This window comes from Paramormyrops kingsleyae, chromosome 11 (assembly GCF_048594095.1).
Source record: "Paramormyrops kingsleyae isolate MSU_618 chromosome 11, PKINGS_0.4, whole genome shotgun sequence".
In the NCBI taxonomy this organism is placed as follows: Eukaryota; Metazoa; Chordata; class Actinopteri; order Osteoglossiformes; family Mormyridae; genus Paramormyrops; species Paramormyrops kingsleyae.
In genome coordinates this window covers 6684216-6696970 of record NC_132807.1, presented here as the reverse complement: position 1 = coordinate 6696970, position 12755 = coordinate 6684216, and the positions used below count along the sequence as shown (strand labels likewise).

Sequence of the window (12755 nt, the reverse complement as noted above, 5' to 3'; positions counted from 1 at the left end):
GCTTGTCTACCGCACTCAGGCAGAGCACGGAGACCCCCTCCCTACATGCACAAATCCCCCATAGCGCCCGACGACCTACTTCAAGTGACGGGGGAACGGAGAGACCGAGGGTGCCCCGGCTGATTGTGCGACTCTAGACGCATTTTCCACAAAACAGAACAAACATCATTATTCCGGTCAGCGGAGGAAAAAAACAGAACGACGTAGCCTACTTCTGACATCCATAGTAATACCTGAATCTCTGCAGCGCTTAAAACAGCATCGGTTTTGCCTTCCCCTTCGCTGTGTGGGAAGTTGTGTGATTGTTGGATTCACGGTTCCTTTCTATTTTTTCCCGCAAAGCAGTACACATTCCCTTATTGTGCAGGTTGCATGTCAAGAATATTGTCCAAGATGCATAAGCCTGTGTTCGTGGTGGATGAAGGTGCATAGATACAGCACAGACAAACACCTTTACATAAGATTAGCGCCTAATTACAGAAGATAAGCTTATTATACGGAATCTCGCAAGAAGCATGACTTTTAAAATACTCGAGAATAAATTGTCAATGAAAATTACGCCAGTACTCTATATGTTGACTGTGGTGTTGACTATATGTCAAGTGGGGTTTATTTGAGACTAAATTACAATGTGATCTTTATACCAAGTGGTTTCTGTATTTCACTCTATTGTACACTTTCCAGACTCGGCGTCAATTTGTGCAGGGTCGCCATGTCTTTGCAGGACAGCCAAATCTTCTGGAGGTCTGAAGCAGCTTTCGTAAGGCGATATAACTCTTGGACTTAAAAAAAATCCTTATAACACTCAACGCTAAATCTGAAGGAGCAAGACGCTGAGGACCATAGTTACGGTGTGACTCGCATCCAAAAAAGGCTTGTCGGAGCAACGTTCTCTATCTTTTCTCATCTTGCAAGATACATGCAGTCGGTTGTATCTTCCTGCTTGTGCACATGTTCTCTCTCATCTACGAGGCAGAGGACCTCATCACGCGGAATGTCACTGTAAATGTGTGACGTTCCACACCTGCTGCGCTTCTGATCAGCAGTGCAGCGTGCGATGGATCCAGTGGCGTAGGAACAGGGGGGTTCATTCGTCCTCCCCCAATAAACAGACCTTTGTACTTACATTATGAAGTTGTGCTCTCCAATATCAAACTCTCTCCTTTGGCCACAAGACCTGTCATTAATTCAGTTACCGTCCGCAGAGGTCCCGAGGCTATCCTTCATTAAAATAGGCTAATAAAGATAACTGCAACCCGCTGGTTAAGACATGTTAACACCCAATTCTTCTAGGTGTTTAATGTCGCTTTCCAAAGCTACTACAAGGTAGCCTACTCCTTTTAGGGCCCATGTCTACAACGGTTATGCAATCCTGCGCGTAGGCCTATATCTGCTGTATCTAGTGAAATGTCAGTAATTTGCTATTTCCAAGATTTCCATACCACATAATCGTGTCTGTGCGTGAACGACAGTATTACCTCGATAACCGAATACATGATCCTGAGTCTAAATTTACCAAAACAAAAGAGGCAAAGCCCAATATTCTAGTTCTGCTTGTAATAGATATTATAAAGTGATTACTAATTTAAGTGTGTACATCATTGACATGATGGAGTAATGGTAGCCTATTCACAGCAGCACAAAAACCTAGCACGGCGTCTAAAAAAACATTGTAGACGATTTATTGGCAGCAATGCGCGGGCAGAATCATTCGGCCTATTATAAGATTAGCTTACTGGTTTATTCTCTGAAAATTAGCAGAGGAATGCTCCTAGAAAGCAAGAAGAAAAACATGAAAAAAGCAGAACTTTTTATGTATAATAAACCTGTACAATTTTTCGAAAATAGGAATGGCTCAATGAGTCGTTGTTAAAGTAACTAATGAAAGCTGTATCAAATGAAATGAGAGAAACTATATTGACACCTAGTGGCTATAAGGTAGAAAGACAAAAAGACGATAAGTAATTGCAATTTAAGTCGCGACTATCTAAATCGTACTGCAACCTGTGCTATACTTAATGGTTTTTAACAGGCTTACACAATAACATGAAATTGAATTTCACCCCTTGAAAGTGTCCGATAAACGGCAATGTGGTAAGACTGCAGTCAGGCTGTGTAAATATGTAAATCCACAGCTGGCTGCTTCAGTGTTGTAGACCTGTAATAAAGACGGACCGCCTTTTCTTTCCCTCCCAACTCACGGAGCAGACGCCAGCCGAAGCTATCAGGCACACCGGAACTGAAGCAAGACTACAGCTGGATCCAGAAGCATTTTGGACCAGAGAGATTTATGTATGCAAATGTACGTGGGATGGGAGAAAGTCTGCTTTTAAAACGGTTGGAAAAAATACCTACAGAAACAGTCTGTATAGGGCAGCAGATGAAAAAACAAGGAGTGGTTTGTATGTTTGTGTGACAGTTGGACTGGCTCACTCATACACGGGAAAGTGCTTATCTGCCAATGGAGAACATCCCACATCAGGATCATCCTGAAGAAAATTCATATCTCTGGTAAGCTCACGATTTAATTTATCCCAGTACTTGTTTTGAATATTAATGTTTTTGTTAAACAGAACTGCATGAGCAGTTTAAACCCAGCCTGTTTAAATGTCAGGTGTTCATAGCAAAATAGACATGAAACAAAGGTTTGATTCTTATTCATCAGTTATTAGTAGCATACATAGCAGGAAAACAAGAGTGTAAACCTTTTGAAATATATATTTTTCAAAAGAAGAAAGACAGAAAATGAGCTTTGAATTTCTTTGGCCAGTTTCCAGAGAACTCCATCACTCCGCCGCAAATGGAGAAAGCGATACGGAGGCTTGGATGGAAATAAATTACTGGAGCCCAACACCGAAGATGATTCAACAGGTACACGATGTGGGTCACTGTGAACCCTGCTTGCTACTTGCTTTTCTCTTTTCGTTTAGTCTTGCTGTTTTAGCAAATTATAGGCCTACACTGTAAAAATATTTCATTCCTTCAACAGCAGGTAGAGTACAGAGGGCACTGGTGATCCTGATTCTAAGTAAATAATTAAATGATGCGTGTGGTCCAATTTTAGGGGTGTGAAACCGAATGAAAGGCGGGTGTATTCGAGTCCCAAATCAAGACCAGATGAAACTGCATAAGTTACTGACGTAACATTTCCAACCTGCTGGCTGTGCAGATTTGCACGAGTGAACCTCCTGGATTCCAGATAATAACCTTCCTTTTAATTATACAAAGCTCTGGTAGCATTTTGTTTCTCAGGTGACTTTTAATGGAAATACTGTATACATTGTTTAACCTCGAATGATTTTATATAATATAGTTTCCCAGGTAACAAAAAATGAACCAGTTTGTGGGACAGTTCTGCAAAGTCTCCTTCACACTAGTTTGTGTGTTTTTTTGTTTATTTTTTTATTCAAACTTGCTACTTCTGAGTGTGCAGCAATTCTTATAACCACAAACCTTAGTACCATTTCAGAGAGTCAGACAATTGCTGAAACCGTATAGTTGCATTCTTTCTCTTTTTGTTTCTGCGGTACTCCGAAAGTATGCACTGCTCAATCCCAACAAGCCAAAGTTAAAAATAAAAACAATTTTAATGCTTTCCTAAGCTTGCTTTGGCAGGAATGTGTGCATTTTTATGGTTAAGGATTTTTGTAGCATTTTTTCAAGGCTTAAAATAATTTCAAAATACGAATTACACAGAATTAGAAAAAAGTGGAGACAATAAAACGATCATTTTAAGGAAAGAAACAAATCTTATGTTTTCTTAGGATATTTCAAAAGTTTTCTTTGTTGGCATAATAGTTTTCTGTTTTTTCCCTCAGAAAATGGGTCTGTGAATGAACCACATCAGGATAGGAATTTCCCTCAGACGCAGAGTCCTGAAAGCCTGGTACAGGTATGGTCCTGTCCAAAGCGGACGTGCACACACACGCACACACATACACACACACGCGTGCACATGTAGGGTAAACATGTCCTTATGGGGACCGCTCATTCATTTCAATGGGAAAAATGCTAACGCTAACTATGACAACCTTAACCCCTACCCTGCCCTAACCATAAGCATAAGTAACCTAACAAAATACACGAGTTTTTGCATTTTTAGTTTTTTCATAGCAGTCACCGGTCCCCATAAGGGAAAAAAAACAGATATTTATCACGTTATGGGGACATTATGTCCCCATAAGGATAGGTAAACCCGCTCGCACACACATACACACACATACGCACACATGTGCACACAGTGCGCGCAGACGGACACACACGTGCAGTGCACACACACACACACACACTCACACACACATACACGGGTTTGTATTTATATCTTTGTGGGGACTCTCCATTCATTTCTATGGGGAAAACTCTAATCCCAAGATGTCGACATTAACCCCTACCCAGCCCTAACCAGTAGTAACCAAACTAACCAAACTAGACATATGGCATTTTTAGTTTTTTAACTGAATTCACAGATCTTTGTGGGGACCTAAAAAATGTTCCCCACATTGTCAAAATTACAGGTTTTTATTACTTTGTAGGGAACATTTGGTCCCCACAATGCAATATAAACATAATCCACACACACACACAAACACACACACGCACACAAACACACATACGCACACAAACACACACACACACACACACAGATTACGTATCTATATCTTTGTAGGGACTCTCCATTTCTATGGGCTTAACCCTAATCCTCACTATGATAACCTTAAGCATAAGTAACCAAACAAAATACAAGACCCTTTGCTCTTTCAGTTTTTCATTGTATTCACAGATTTTTATAAAATTGAGATTTATATTGTGGGGACTGAAAAAATGTCCCCATATGGTAAAAAAGTATTTGATCTGTTAATTCACACACACACACACACACACACACACACACACACACACACACACACACACACAGAGGAGCAGGTGCTGGAATTCCATGCTTTGATCCCTTTACCTCCCTTTACATACTCAAACAAGAGGTAACCCTAACCAACACCTGGAAAAAAAGAAAAGGATCAAGGATGAACATGCACACCCCCGGCTTTCCGAGTCGCTCCTAACATGCCCTCCCACTTCCCTCCCCTGGGAATTCACAGGGACGGGGACGCCCCCTGAGACTGAAGGGTGCTGGCAGAAACATACAGGTGTACGGCGGTCATGACGCTGCCAAAAGCATGAAACACGTTTAGGTTAAAGTCCTGCGTAGGCCAGGAGTTTGCATGAGAGATTTCCCCAGAGGTTTATCCACGTACAAGAGCACAGTTTCAAAAACATACCCATAAACATCGAGTAAAGTATAATATCTTGTGGACTTGGAGCAGTTTCTGTAGTTTTTTGGATATGTTTTGTCCCCCGGTGCCTCGTTAAGGTAGTAATTAAATGCTTCAGCTGTTTACATTACCTGCGATTATTGTGACATCAAAAGAAAACCTTGGCTCTGCATGAACAACAGATTGCTGTCATGTAATTTTAACTAATTTGATGAAGTGGTTTAAAACAAACATCAGTTCATGGCGGTGGACCTGTTGAAGCGGCTTTTGTTCTGCTCTCCTGCTGTATTTCAAGATTGATCAGTCAAGACTAATTGATGCCTACAGTCCATGTGGTGTTTATGTCCTTAGGCGAGAGCCACAACTGTGAATCCAAGTCTAAAGTCACAAAATGCTGTCCAGCCACAGATGCCTATTAAGTTTGTGACCCCAGGATCAATAGGTAAACGTGGAAGCTGTGACATCGGTAAGAATACCATCAATACCATCTAATTTATCATTCAGAAAACCCCAACTAGTGCTTTAAACAATAACGAAAGACATCACTGTGATCTCACATCACATCACATCACTTTAATTGTATTTCTCGTTATGCCAGCGCCTGTAGGCTCTCCAATGGTGACCAATGGGAGGCCAGGAAAAGTGGGACCCCAGCGAGAGCAGGCGGGGAACCCTACCCCATTCTGGCACAGTTTTAACAGATTGGACCCCCAGCAAGCAAAGAGGAAGGGGTACATGTCCTTGTCTAAGGGTGGGTGGGGGCATTCTATGCCCTGTTAAATCAATCTTGTGCAGTTAAAACAAGTGTCTCTGTTCCACCAGGACTGCTGATGTTCTGTTTGAAAGTTTTGCTTCTGAGGGAAGAGTCAACACAAGTAGACTTTTTGAGGTAATCTGCACATTGTCTCTTCTCAGTTTTGAGCCTGGGCCCTGTCTCAGGTGGGATGTAAGACAGGTAACACCCTGTTGGGGCACCAGGCTGTCACAGCGCTACTACCTTCTAATGAGTTGAATTTTTCACCTTTGTATGGCCTCCAAGTCAGGAACCTCATTGTTTCCAAATTCAGACTTAACTGTACCAGAATCCTACTAGACTAGGACCCGAAGACATGCTGGTCATCGTAGTTTAGCGAATAGTTATTGATTAAGTGCTATGACAATTGTGACCATGCACTCCAAATAGGCAATCTGGAGATCTGGGATTCGGAAAACTGACCCCAGGATTATTGATTGCCACCTACTGATGACGAAACTCCAGGCGGCAGATGGGACAGTTAACAGGGATGCCTTTCACAGGTCCGGAGACCCCCCCCCCCCCCCGAGACACTATACAGGGGCATTTATATGTCAAAAGAGTGCACTGTAAATGGTACCACTTTACAATAAGGCTACCCATATAAAAAGTTTATGAATGGTTTATAATCTGGTTATTAATTAGGTTGTAACACTTTGTAAATTATTAATAGACAATTTTAAATAAGTTATAACACAGTTTTCTTTTTATTAATGAGTTACTACCATTTACAAGTGGCAAAAGGGAGCCTTATTGTAAAGTGATACCCACTACGTAAAATGTGTTATCCTGTTTAATTTAGTATTCAGAGAGTGTAAAGTGTGCAGTGCACTCTGCTGTTGACATTGGATATGATGTTAGATATAAGGTTCTTTGTAACGTGGAATTTGCCTGTCATGGCAGGAGTACCACAGGCTTTGTGTCTTTCATCGTGAAAGCCCTGCAAGGCCGCTTCATCATCCCGGACTTCCCCACATTCACTGAGGAGACGCAGAAACTTTTCTTGAAGACCAAACAGCTCGACCCTGTCAAGGTTTGCCGTTTGTAAAACGTCTGAATTCTTAAATCCTCTGTATGCTATAAATGAGCTGGCCAGTACAATGTTTCAACCTTTATATAAAATAAAAGGCAAAGGATGGCGATCAAATTTCAATAATTTCCTTTTCATATTTTGTAGCAAGGACCAGGGAATGAAGCCAGCTGGAAATGGGGAGTTTCTATTTGCACGGTGGATGGGCAAAGGTACTCCACTAAACCAAAGTATCGGAGGATAAGCACCAGTCACCTTCCCTACCCGAAAAACAATTGTACAGAGGTGGAAAGTTCATATTCCTAAAATACAAATCCAGACCAAGATTTTGTTTCAGCCAACTAGTTTGGTACTAGTTGAGTACTCTGTGACTGTGACTCTTTATGCTCAACTGGCTGGTTGAAGCAAAATCTTGGTCTGGATTTGTATTTGCTGAGCCTGAACTTTCCACCTCTGTAATTACAGTACTACATGTTATTGTTATTATTATACACTATATTGTTATTTAGTTATTGTTATACATTATATAAATAATATAGTATGTTGATTATATTAATATAATATAGAAATAAATGCAATAAATTTACCGAAATACAAACCAATGAGTCCACATTGACACCTTGCTTTTGTCATGCTCACACAAGGGTAACCTAGCAACAGCCAGCTAGCTTTCTCTCGCTCTCTCTCTCTCTCTCTCTCTCTCTCTCTTTCTCCCTCCCTCCATGTGTTTCAGGATTATGGAAGATGCTTAATGACCTGTTTTGTTTATGGACTGTAAGTTCAGGCCATGAGGGATAACGTGTGTAGATTAAGCACATCAATTTACAGCACACAGATAGGATGTTGGCCCCAGCTTTTTAATACACCTTAATCTGTGTGTGTGTGGGGGGCGACATTTAAGGGTAGCATCTTCTGAAAAGAGTGCCAATGATGTAAGTAATGGCTTAAGTCAGAGACCTTATCACTCTGGCCATATTGACATCTGCTGGACATGCTCAGACACAGAGGGAAAACCATCATCCATCCATCCATTTTTCTATACCTACTTTTCCTATGCAGGGTCATGGATAAATAATCAGAGAGGCAAAGGACCAGACAAATATAGTAGAAATGGCAACAGAGAAGTAGATAGACTTGATACAAAAACATTAAAGGGTGCAAACCATTGAACTAAATCACTGAAAAAACAACCCCAATTATTTTTAGTGAAAACAGCCAATCTGGCAAATAGCAAGTGAGTTGTGTTTTTTTAATGGATCATAAGTGCTCTGTTGGCTGTTAGGTGCCTTTGTTTTATAAGCCCCAACCTGTCTGCAGCCAGGGGTGTGATAACCCATAAAGCAGTGGGCCATTCCTACTAAGATGAAAGGAAATGCAGGGTTTCGAGAGCTGAAAAGAATGCTGTTTGATTTATGTCAGGCCTTCAAAGCCAAGTTCATCACCAGCTGTGCTCCGTTACCAAGTAACAACCAGCCTGTTCCTACCTCTCCTGCAGAGGAGCCTGGGTCCAGAAATGAAATGCTCTTTGGCCCCTGTTCCCTTGTGATGGCAGGTTGTCGCTCGGAGACTGTATGGAACCCTTCCTCCTGGAAGCGCTCTCCTGGCCCTTTGTTTACGGCATGGCAGTGGACCAGCTCGGAGTGGACTATGTCCACAGATACGTGGGCGTGGAGGAGTTCTCAAAGTATGACTCACCTTTCACCCTCACCAAACAGGGTAAGATGTCTCTGAGGGGAGAGGGATTTGGCCCTATTCTTGGTCAAACCTGGAAACCTGGAATTAGCACTATAAATATTGAATTACTGTCCTTTGATACTCATTTCGCTTAGGCTTTGTGCCACTTGTTTATGACGTCTGTTTCCTGGGAAGAGATCCAGGCTCGTTTTGCCCTTGTCGATAATTTGCAATGACGGACAAAATGACACTTCATGAACCATTTGCTGTATTTTTTGAGTCCACTAGATGGTGCTCTTGGTTTGCTTTGGGGCATGCTTTAAGTCCTTTATTGGAACAGTGAGATCAAAAAATGCAGCAGATGGTTTATGAAGCATCATTTTGTCTATTACTAATAACCAGTTATTTTGTGCAAAACCAATTTTCATCTGACGAGTTTCAGATGATTTACATTGTGGTCTAAAGCCACATTATTTGCACTTTTGGCCACTGATTTCAGATATCATCTAGAACCAAGATCGCAGAATGAGTTCCACATGAGCCTGTTTGTTCCCTTTACCTCCTCTATCTTCCAGGAATGCCTCACAGCCCACTGATTGTCACCGGTGCTATCATCACTGCATCCTTGTTACAGGTATATGATTTGTGATGGACAAGCATAAACCATTCGCTGTATTTTGTGACCACATTAGATGGTGCTCTCTGTTCTCTGTCCCAAAGCACACCAAGAGCACCATCTAGTGGGATCAAAAAAATACAGCAAATGGTTCATAGAATGACATTTTGTCCATCACTAGTGCTGATATATGATATATGTATTCAGTTGGAGAACATGGTAAATGACTTTACTCTAAAAATGTTTATTTTTACAGCTACCAGCACGAGTTGAGGCAGAAGAAGAAAAGTATGACTCGGTGAATCAGCTGAAACGTTCAAAGTTTATTACAAAGTCAAAAAACATGTATTAGAATATGTGGTATAACTGAAAGGTTGATGAGAGGAATGATATTTGTTTGTGATTTTAGGTTTTGAATACATTCAGACGGCTGTGTAATAAAGAACATACAAATTTGAACTGCACAAGGTATGCAGCATCTAAAGTTTTTCTTTCTTTTAATTCCAAAAGTATAAAATGCTTGACTTTTTTTCGATACATCTGTAGCTATCAGAACTTGAAGAAAGAGAGTGTCAGACTGCATTCCCTGTCTTTTTACCTTCAGGAAAAGAAGGTGAGATTAATTCTTTGTTTGAGTATGACAGGATGTGGCTGTGGGTTATGACTTTTCTTACATAGTCTTTTTGGTTGGTATCAGAAGCTGTAACACTCATGAATCTTTATCTCAGTGTTTTCCAGAATCTGTGGACATAAATGCTGCTGTGGATTTAATCCAGCAGGTAATTGTCTGATGGTTTATTAAGGTTTCTTTTTATTTTCATGATAGCAGTGTTATCACCACAAATGTCATTCTGTCCCAGTGTTCATCGACCGAGGTCACCTGTGAGTCCGGGGCGGTGATGGCTGCTACTCTAGCCAATGGGGGGCTCTGCCCCTTGTCAGGTGACCAGGTTCTGAGCCCTTCATCGGCACGTGCTATGCTGTCCATGATGCAGGTGGCTGGGATGAACGACTACTCCAGGCTCTTCCACTTCAAGGTGTTGTCTTTTTTCCCGAAAAGAAGCCTTCAAAACTGGCATTTGAACAACAGTCACACAGACACACAAAACCACTTAATTATACCAAGTGAATGCAACATTTCGTAAGGTGCTGTTCTGCGGGAGGGAAATATCTCTATACAAGTAAGAGAACCCCCAAAACCACAAACCTTTAAGTGTTCATGTCTACTCCATCTCCTGCACCATCTACACCATCTCGATGTACTTTCTTATCAAGCCTGAACAGGGGGTTCAAAGTCATATATTAACAGCTGGGTGTGATCTCTTCAAAAGGCATTATGGTCCAAGATGTCCATGGTCACACCATCCATCCATCCATTCAACCAACCTGCTTATGTTCAGATTCTAGCCTCCAGACCTCACGTCTGCTGGTGTGTTTCTCAGCTTATGTTTATTGGCACAGACCTCAGTCCCAGCGAAGTCAAGCAAATCGGGCAGCTTGCTTGTAGCCGTGCCCGGGGTCCTGGGCATCATGTGCTGGTCCCCTGAGCTGGACGCCTTCGCAAACTCCTGGAAAGCGGTGCACTTCTGCGAGGTATCGACGCCTGTCAGGGTTCCAGCCTTTTCTGTACCTGCTTCCCTAGAGTGGATTCCTCAGCATCGCTGCCTGTTGCTGGTCTCTTGTTTCCAAAGGAGCTGGTCTCAACATTCCAGCTTCACAGCTTTGACATCAGGACGCCGTTTCGTCAGGTGGTCGCGTACAGGCAGTGGAAAGCCGAATCTGAGGTCAGTTCTGAGATCCAAAAACCATCTACACCAGAGGTTAGGGGACCCTGACTCTAGAGTGCCGGTATCCAGCAGGTTTTCTGTCCTACCTGATCGCTGATGAACCACCCATGATCTCAGACAGATAGGAACTCATCAAGTAGGATGGAAAACTTGCTGGATACCAGTATTCCAGGATCAGGGTTACCTACCCCTGATCTATACAGAGGACCAGTGAAGACACTGCAGTCTTTTGTGACCATGTGTGACATTACAGGGCTACCAGATAATGAATATCTTACTCGCGGCCTACAGAGGAGATGTGCAGTCCTTACGGAGGTAAGGCAGGGCCATGTGGTAACCAGCCAATCAGAGGCTCGAGCTGCTGGGTGTGGCCATGATAGGAAATGGGCTCCTCCCTCTTTCTATAGGTACTTCCTGTCAGGAGTAGACATGAACGCGGTGGATTACGACGGGAGGTCAGCTCTACACATAGCCGCCTCACAGGGTCAGACAGAAGCCGCTAAGTTCCTTATAGAGAACGCTGGAGCAAGCATCTCAGTCAGAGACAGGTAAGGAACATACAAGGGGACTGTATTTATTGTGAAGGATCCCAGTTATTTTCTGCATTGCAGTAACCAATGCCATTTTACCATCCATCCATACATCCATCCATCCATCAATCCCCTAACTGCTTCTGTTAGTCTGGGTCACATAGGTCACAAGGGTGGGGTAAACCCTGAATGGGATACCAGTGTAGTAATTTGCCTAATATGACAGATGACAATGGGCTGAGATGTAGTTATGGACCGATCCATCTGGGATTAACTGAAGATAATGTTCACATTGAGGAGAATTGTAGATCACAGGCTTGGTGATAGTGGGCACCTGGGTTACTATGGGACAATCGAGACAACGTGCCAGTTTACACAAATCCCTGAGAATGAGTAGCAGTTGGGACCAGTCGAGATAAATAACTGCAGTCACCTGACTCTCCCTCCTGGGAGGGCTGCAGACCATCTCCACACCATTAAATATGAAGGGGGTGTCTCTTCTTTATCGTTTACCTCCAAGACACCATTAATGATCTCTGCCTTAAAGCATTTCCCAACCAATGAAACACTGTTTTTCAGATGGGGCACCACTCCGCTTCAGGATGCTGTGCGGAGTAACCACAGTCACATGGTACAGATGCTGCAGAAGTCCGAAGGTTAAGGAGGACCTGAGTGACCCTGCAAACCGCTCAGGAGGGCGTCCCCTAGCCGTTACACGCATGTGGGCACGGACAGGGCGCCTCGGGGCGTCGCAGGCATTGAAATGCAGGGCTTTTCACATCTCTCAATGAATTATAAACAACTTACAAAAGCTGATTAATAAAATGGTACTTTGGGGTTTTTATGCTCGGAGTACATTTCGTTTTTTCAGTATGCCACATATAGATAATGTGCCAGAGTCACCTTCCTGTAACTGTCACTGCCAGCATTTAAACATGCAGTGACTGAACGTCACTAGGAGGAGAAGCTGCTATATTTAAGTGCTGTAGTCTGTGAAGAAGGTCAGGTTATCTGAGGAACCCCTGACGAGTTTCAGGTATGTTAGATGAATCTAC

General features: G+C 42.5%; 1 protein-coding gene across 3 annotated transcripts; it reads left to right on the top strand.

Moving 5' to 3' along the window:
* Positions 1-107: 107 nt before the first annotated feature.
* On the top strand, positions 108-12544 carry glsl (glutaminase like). Of its 3 annotated transcripts, none has more exons than XM_023813859.2 (22): positions 108-125; positions 2209-2511; positions 2771-2871; positions 3819-3892; positions 5622-5736; positions 5869-6001; positions 6093-6159; positions 6454-6566; positions 6967-7096; positions 7241-7305; positions 8646-8809; positions 9343-9401; positions 9640-9681; positions 9793-9851; positions 9930-9996; positions 10112-10162; positions 10244-10420; positions 10845-10976; positions 11075-11167; positions 11424-11485; positions 11578-11718; positions 12280-12544. In XM_023813859.2, exons 2-22 carry the CDS (start codon positions 2462-2464, stop codon positions 12359-12361), a joined length of 1977 nt encoding a protein of 658 aa, XP_023669627.2. In that variant the 5' UTR covers positions 108-125; positions 2209-2461; the 3' UTR covers positions 12362-12544. The 3 variants fall into 3 exon arrangements, with proteins under 3 accessions (XP_023669627.2, XP_023669626.2, XP_023669625.2); XM_023813857.2 differs by lacking the exon at positions 108-125 and having other exon boundaries at positions 2189-2302; positions 2420-2511; XM_023813858.2 differs by lacking the exon at positions 108-125 and having other exon boundaries at positions 2178-2511.
* Positions 12545-12755: the final 211 nt, after the last annotated feature.